This window comes from Musa acuminata, chromosome BXJ1-2, assembly GCF_036884655.1.
Source record: "Musa acuminata AAA Group cultivar baxijiao chromosome BXJ1-2, Cavendish_Baxijiao_AAA, whole genome shotgun sequence".
In the NCBI taxonomy this organism is placed as follows: domain Eukaryota; kingdom Viridiplantae; phylum Streptophyta; class Magnoliopsida; order Zingiberales; family Musaceae; genus Musa; species Musa acuminata.
Window position 1 is genome coordinate 27,880,406 of NC_088328.1, and position 8,499 is coordinate 27,888,904.

Below are 8,499 nucleotides of genomic sequence, written 5' to 3' on the forward strand. Positions count from 1 at the left end.
TTGGTCTTAACCTGCATTCGGGCCAACATCACAATAAGTATGACAATCCGTTAATCAGAGCTGGTTAAAGTATAAAATTCAAACTATCACTAATTCAGAATACACCAAAAACAGAAAGGAACTCAATATGGACAATCGGGTAACCCTACATTGAATTAAGCACCTACCTAAGTAAGATTCCAAGTCAATTTAGGAAGTGAGACAACAAAAGAGTAAAAAACTTCAAAATGCACATTAGACCAACCATTCTTTGAATTTAATCTCGTCTTTGGAGAGTGTATAGCTTTCTTTCATGACCATTCTCTGCAAAGAAGAATTAAATGTGTGTGAATAAGGAATCAATGCACATAGTGTTACAAAAGTATTCATTGCAAACATGAGAAAAAAGGAATGTCATGGAGCCAAAAGAACCAAGTGTATCAAAGACCTATTTAGGTGCTCCACAGTTTTCTTCTCAGTCATTCTCATGAATAATTGAATATATGATGTGGAACATATTATTGAGAAAATAGGACAATGGTATAAATTCAGCTGCAATCCTCTGATGCATGCAACAACCCGAATGCAATCTGCCTTATTGAAGAAACCAATCAACAGTCATGTTGAAATTGGGAAAAGTAAGCAATGGACAAACATAAAGATTTCTAAATTGGAAGTCATAAACATGTCATATAGAAAATTAGCAGTTTTCAAGGATTCATGTAGTTCTCATGCCCAACATGATAGACTGCAGTAAATCGCAAATTATTGGTAACAAGATCTAAAATATTGGTCCACTCTTGGCATCTTATTGGATTGGTACAGTAGTGATATATCTGATGGCATATCGACTTGTCTCACGTTGTATCACAAAGGAAATGTATATCAACCAGATCAAGCTAATAAATCTTATATTAATTCTTGGTTGGACTAATAAATACTAATTGGTTCTTTTCAGTCTAGACATTTAAAACCTTGATTGCCACTATACAACACGACTGACATATTGGAAATCTAATTTGATAGCCAATTGCTGGGTTGGGACGAAAATAAATATGTTATCCTGGATGCTCTAAGAAGTCGAAGCAATTGCACTTTTTTAAGAGGTTTGAGGGTTGTTTCTTGCATAATGATTAGAACTAAGCTACTGCAAATTTGCATCAAGAATTAGACTTTAAGAAGACTTGATATGAGTCAGTAATATAGTTGAATTTATGCAAATAATTAATAGAAATTTTATAGATTAGATTTCTTTTGGAACAATAGTAAGTAATGCAAGGATAGCAAGTTATCTTTCCCAGTGTTTAGAAGTCTTTCTCTATATCAAACTTTTATCAAGCATATCAATTAATCTACTCTCTTACTGAGCATTGTGGATAGAAGGTAGTCAAGGATGTACTAACAAAACAACAGTGACAACAGAAAAATCAAGAAGCTTTAGGCTCAAAAGTGTAATGTAACATTTCTAGGTCAGCCATTAATTGCCATTGAAACTAGTTACCCATTTGTTTTGCCGAGAAGAAAATAGTCTTGAAGTTCAAATAACAACCTCCATCATTTGGAGAACAAGCAAAATAAGCTCTGTACCACGATTCTACATAAACCAACATCATTAAGTTGAAGTGGACATATATCCCAGAGGTGCAAATTGGTAACAAAGTAACCAACTCACAGCGCTTTGGTGCAGTTGATATACTTTGGATCTAGATCTACAATCAATTCTACTCCAGTTGGTATTGATCAATTGTTTGATTAGAAATTTATTGCTAGGTTGGTTGACAAGAAGTAAATATGGCAATTTAGCTTGAACTATATGGCAATATAGCACTAAAGGGAAAAGATTTGTGAGCACACGATATATGATTAACTTAAATGACTTAGTGATGTTTCATTTTGTGAATTAAGTGATGTGTATTAAACCTTACTAATCATGTGCCTATCTTGCAAAATAATTGGGAAATTTACATAAATCTTATTCCCCACATTATTTGCCTATTTTTATTCTTCGGGATTCAGGAAAAAGGTACTACACCTCATTTTTAGTTCCATAAATGTAATGTGAATGTTTGAGATGGTCTGGCTTTAAGCAACTGGTTCAAAAGCTAAATGAGGCACCTAAAAGCTGTTCCTGCACATAGTAATGCAACCTAGCAGGCTGTTGGACCAAGAAGTAGAATATGGGTAAAAGGCACTAGGCACCTCATATAGGAGAACAACTTAAGCTTGCAAAGTCTGTATTCGAATATCTCAATTTGAGGCATAGAAAAGATATGCTAAGGGATCACATCTTAAGTTGAATTAACATATTTTGAAGAAGTCAACAGAAAAAATTGCACTCGACTGATTAGTTTAACATATCAGTCACATTCCTGGTGTTGAATCAGTAAAAGAAGGCATCATTACCTGAATATGCAAAACAAGATCACCCTTTACATTTTTTCTGAAGTGAATGGCCCAGAAGGCTAATCATAGATGAGAAAGGTCAAAATTTAGCTGGCACCACAATTTCAGCATTACTTCGATTGATTTGAAGGGATATCGTCTTGAGCTGAATTTTAAGTACGAGACTTGGGTCAGTCATGTTTATTTATCATAAAACTTTAACTGAATCTTGAAATGAGAAACGTAGCAAGGCCCCTTACTGCTTAATATAAATCCCAAAAGCAGACTCTGGGCTTTCTCAGCCTGCTCCGGACTTCCAGATATTTGAACAATCTTTCCAGTCTGCTCTGGTCTATCTTCGATGAGCGTAACAGCTGCTCCAGATATCTGTTCAATTGATATATAAGAAAAATTCTAAGTGGCATTCTTTGTAACTTCTAATAAAAACTGTTGCTTGTGGCGAGCTCACTTCACTGATCTGAGCAAGCTTGCTCCCTGATCTCATAATTAGACTTGGAACTGCATGCTCTGGTATGATAACTTCCAACGTACTCTTGGTGACCAGAGGGACATTAAATCTGATGAAAAAACAAGGATAAAGAACTTGAGCATATAGCATAAATGCTCAGGCTACTGCCAATGCGGAGTCTAGGGAGGATAATATATACAGCCTTAACCGTACACAAATGGTATACAACTCAAAGCTTAAAGGAAAAGCAGAACTGTTTTACCTTCTCACACTACTTGGCCTCACTTCATCACTGGCATTGCTCTCTTTCTGTTCAGATGATCCACTTGGACAACCTCCAGAGTCCTGATTGCCAGAAAAAGCTAATTTCTCATAATTGATCGATACATCTTTAGAAGCTTATTAACAAATGGAAGACATCATCAAATCATAAATACAGAACAGGAATTTGTCAGGAAAACCTTTTGGGCAGACCCCTGACTATCTTGGCAACCATAAAGAAATAAAATTTCTCATTAAAGACAATGAGTGACTTGGATACTTCAGATCATGATAAAATCAATTGGAAAATGGAGACACCCTTGGATAACAAATATGCAGTGAATTAGAAGTTAGGTTATCTATAAAACACAATTAATAGTCAAATATAGAAGTGAAGATCTTTAGCGGATATAACAATTCAGCAGCCTTGAATTTTGAAAGTGACAAAAATATATGAACTTTTAATACTGCAAAAAAGTAACTTGTGTCTATGTCCACATCTTTTTGGCTTTCGTAAAAGAGAAATAGATCAACTGGGTTAGTTGATTGACAAGGACCTAGGCTATTTCCAATTTTGTAAGATGCTTCTGAATTCTCCCATCAATCTAGATTGGAATAAAATTAGGTGCGTTGAAGCCTAGGCTTAGGTGTGACTACATCTATAGATGGTAATGTCAGCAACGTAAGTTTAATAGCTCCTCATTTTTCATTGTCAATTGTAAGTTTGCTTCCTTTTTTGCAAACTACAATAAGAAGTAAAAATTATCATAGAAGTGAAGTCACAGTAAACAATTGTAGCAGAAGTGATCTAACACCATACAAGATCTAATATATAATAGAAAAAGGATCTAAAGCAAAATAAAATTGGATCTATCAGTTTCTGATTTATTGTTATTCAGGATAACATGCGAAAAAAATAATGATGGAGAAGTGCATGATACATTTGTTTAAAGTTAAAACTAGGAGATGTACAGATGTTCGTTAGATGTGTAGGGACACAAATGACAGAAGAAAACGAATAGACAGATGCTTATAAGATCTATAAGAAGGATGTAAGTTTAAATTCCAATTGCTTAGGGAGAAAGAGGGGCAGCAATGATTGTTCACAAACCTATCGACCGAAAGTGTTTCCGATACCTAGGAGGGCAAGTCCAGGACACTAGCATACCTTAATGGAAAGCTCGACAAAACACCCTAAAGCAACCAATTTCTACAATTGGTACTACCAGAATTTTAGCAAAAATAATGAAACCAATTTCTGAAAGCTCAACAGGGTCACTTGAACAACTTCATCAAAGCTAATCATCCTTTTTTCAATAATATAAACAACAATGACACGAGAGAGAGAGAGAGAGAGAGAGAGAGAGAGAGAGAGAGAGATTTATCAGCAATCAACTACAGGAAGCAAAGAGTTTAGATCTGAAAAATATTTACCTTTGGCAGCCAGGTACCTATTGTAGCATGAATACTTTGATAGACTTCTGCTTGAGGATCACCTCCTTGATAGGCTTCACTGGTTGATACTTTGACAGGAGAATTAGAATCCCGTCCAGTACCGGTAACAGCATGGACTGGGGCAGAGATTGAAGGTGGCAATGCATCCCTTGGTACAGAATTATCACGGTAAAGATAATCACGTAGCTTTGCAGTCACCTGAACAAGAGCATTTCTCGCTGCTCTGATCTCCCCTACAATCTGCAAATAATTGCCAATTTTGCATATAGTATATATGAACTTTGTACAAAAAAGGAAAAGAATGGCTTGTGCATATGAAAGACAAGACATATGTTAAACTTAGTCTCTAGAAAAGTGTCAAATTTTTTAATGTCGTAAGGCACAAACCTGTACAAGTTCATCAGCCTCCATTGCACAAGGAGGAAGGTCTTCTTTTGGCAATATCTGTATATTGGCACAGGTCAATCTTCGTATATTCGACAGTGACCCATCCATCCCCTCCAGCAAAGCAACTTCACTTGCTGGAACAAGAAGCCTTGTTGTTATGATGTTATCCTTATCAGGACCAAGGTCTACTATGTGAGTTTGGATATGCAACAAAGCTTCCTGAGCTGGAAAAAGGTCATCATCTGGCCCCTGGTGCACAATCATAAACATTTTCTATCATTCAAGCTCATGGGAAACAGCATCAATTACTCTAAAAAAGCATCACTAAACGGAACTAAATTAGATTGTTGTCAGAAAAAGTTGTAAGCAATCTCTTCTTGCTAAAGCAATTAGTATTTTGGGTGTAGGAGGATAATAGAAGCTAGATTAAAATCTTAGAAGTAAAATTTTCTCTTCGACTGAATTTCTTGGATGGAGCTAGAAGTTTGATATACCTCTAAATATCTGACAATCACAAATCTTCTTGAAGCAAAAAACTTCATAGAGAGATCATGTTCGCTAGACAAAAGATTGGCAAACCATAAAGACAGATATTCCTTAGTTGCATATTTAAGATGGACATAAAACAGTTTGGCATTATCAAACCTAATTTACTTAAAGTGAACCTAGTTATGGTTTTGAGTCATTCAAAGAGAAAAGTTGGTACGGGTGCATCATAACAGTAGTTCTTTAAGTACCTCTTCTGAAGTAATAGTTATGATGCATTCATCTGAACCTGGTATAGGATCAGCAACACTCACGTCCACGCCTATATCAGCTCGCAGCATTTCAATGATTCCATCAGTTACTCCAATAACTCTCTCGACTTTGTCATGGGGGCAAAGAATACGAAATACAAGGTCCTCACAGGGAAATGCCTGCGAGTGGTCATTCACGGGATTTCCATCTGAATCAAATGAGTATCCAGGTGGGAGCGAACCATATGAGTTATTTCTTGCTCTATCTAATCCAGATGAAGAACGTGAAGCCAAATAAGATTCTTCAACAGCTGATATATGTTGTGTGTTGTTTACAAACTCATCATAGCGCTCTGGTGAATACACTCGTCCACGGAAGGGACCACGATCACGATGCAAGCTCTCCTTTAAACGAGATAAAATAATTGCTACAGCTTTCTTCACACAATTGCCCTCTCCAACAACCTGAAAAAGAGGTGGGGGCAGTATAAGAAAAACAATCAAACTTGCAATAAAGATAAACCATGAAGTTTCAGTTCATGAAGAAATAATGTACATCAACAGGAATAGAATTAGTTTGTTGAACTAGTAAGGACACAAAAATTGTGAGGATTTCCATGTAAAACTACCATTACCATAGAAATTCCAACAGCTTGCCTGTCACCAATCTAATACTGTAAATTATGTATAGAGTATGTAATAAATACATATAGGAATAATGATGCAACATCAGAAAATATGTACAATTCAGATTATTAAAATACGATAGAATATTAAGGATATGCTGCTTGTTACATGCGATTATCATGTTGAAGGATTTATGTGCTGTTAAACTCTTTATTAACATTAAGCACCAAGTGACAGCAGTCACAACCATCATAAGATAGTAATGACACCAATAATCTTCTAGAATGATGGTTCAATGGTCATTTTAAACTGTAATAATCTCATGTCAAGCGTATCTGACACAAATACTGTATAAGAGTCCATATATGTACCTTCTCCGCCAACTGGAAACTGATGGGAGCAGCGAACTTAAGGTATCAGCATATTAGCTTTCAAGTGCATTAGAAGATCAACCGTAGATTGGTGAAATCTCAAAACGGTAAATCTAAGAACATTTCAGAAGCTATTGCAACTATAAGTTCTGCACCAATAAAACTGCAGATGGAGGAAAATACGGGCTAAGACAAGAGTGTTGGTGCTACCTGAACTATCTCCTCGGTGTCCGAGACGCATCGAGGTGTGTACTGATCCCGTGGCAAGATCCGGATGTGGGTTTTGGTCTCATTTCTCATCTGCTCGATAATCTTCCCCCCCTTGCCCAACAAGCACCCCACATGGGACCTCGGCACCACCAGCCTGGTCGTCAGCCTCCCTCGATCCCTCACCCCACCTCCCCACCCTCCACCGCCGTATCCCTCCTCGTTTCCACCACCGAACTCGAAGTCTGCATCCACAATCCTCTCGTGGATCAGCAGCAACGCCTCCTCCGCCGGCGAGTACTGGGGCGGGCGGCCGTCGGGCTCCCGCCTCCGGTCGTCCGACGTCTCGATGATCCGTTCGTCATCGTCGGGGGCCAGCTGGTGGACGTTGATCCACGCTCCGGTGTCCTGCCGGAAGGCCTTGATGATGCTGCCGTACTTGCCGATGACGCCGCCGACTTTGGCGTCGGGGCAGAGAATGCGGAAGAAGGTGGTGACAGCACCGGGGTGGGGGGAGCCGTCCTGGGCCTTGTGGGAGGGGGAGGGTGCGGAGGAGGAGGGGAGCGCCGGCGGGGGCGGGGGTGGAGGGGGAGGCGGGGGCGGGGGCGGGCCACGCCGGTCGCCGCTGCGCCGGTGGTGGTTGCCGCGTCGGTGATGGCCGCCGCCGCCGCCGTCATAGCGGGGTTTGGATCGAGGGGGAGGGCTTTGGGAGTGGGCGTCGGGGTCGTAGTGATAACTCCTCTTGGACCGCGATCGCTCCATTGCTTCGTCTAATTTCTTCGTGATTTCTTCTGATCTTTAGGGGTTTTCCTTCGATCGAGATGGTTTGGTTGTTAGGGTTCTTCCTTCGTTTCTCGTCTACTGCCGCTGTGCAAGAATCCAATGACGAGCTCGGGAGTCATAACTTGTAACAGTCGGCTTTAAAATAGCGGCCGTGCAACTTTTTATAACGGTGTTATAATCATATTGTATGGGAAATTACATGATAAAAACATGATGATGATTTTTCTTTTTTTTTTTCCCCCCGATTTATGCTGTTCATAGTGATATATTTAAGACTCCTAAGAAACTCTCATTCAATATTTTACACTCGCACCAAGTTAAGTACCACAATTTCATAAATGCAAACTCTTCCTTGCCTTCGAAAACTTTTCGATATCATTCAAAAAGTATAATATTATATAGGTTGGGAATTCCAATCATCGCTTACAAATAAATAAATAAATAAACTTGATGCATTCATAGTTAAGTATTATTATATGAAAATTTCTATGTATATATAGAATTCAGAGCCCTTTATTCATACTCAATATACACAAAGCGCATCGGAAATATTATTTTCTAAATGATCATTTTATATTATCTAATATTATTTTGTTTACTCTTCCACGTTCATATTCACGTAAAAGAATAATTGGTAGATGGAAATTACCTTTTTAAATTATTTGTCGATGTCATTATTTTTCTGTACATTTCATATTCTCACAAGCACATGATATCAGAACTTATTCTCAATTGACATAGTTTGGAATTGATGTAGACCGTCCATAGTTGCATGGACGGTCGAGATTACATGTTTTAAGAAAGAAGAGGTGCCCAGATTGACGCGAATAACACTGATATA

At 38.3% G+C, this 8,499-nt stretch overlaps 1 protein-coding gene across 1 annotated transcript; it reads right to left on the bottom strand.

Annotated features, from left to right (window-relative positions):
* Window positions 1–28: 28 nt before the first annotated feature.
* On the bottom strand, window positions 29–7,775 carry LOC135607122 (RNA-binding KH domain-containing protein RCF3-like). Its single transcript, XM_065098671.1, has 9 exons — window positions 6,879–7,775; window positions 5,671–6,135; window positions 4,934–5,182; window positions 4,526–4,786; window positions 3,093–3,175; window positions 2,831–2,939; window positions 2,622–2,748; window positions 2,383–2,527; window positions 29–303 (listed from the first exon to the last, which is right to left on the bottom strand). The coding sequence occupies exons 1-8, from the start codon at window positions 7,635–7,637 to the stop codon at window positions 2,493–2,495; spliced, it is 2,088 nt and encodes a 695-aa protein (XP_064954743.1). The 5' UTR covers window positions 7,638–7,775; the 3' UTR covers window positions 29–303; window positions 2,383–2,492.
* Between the last annotated feature and the right edge of the window lie 724 nt (window positions 7,776–8,499).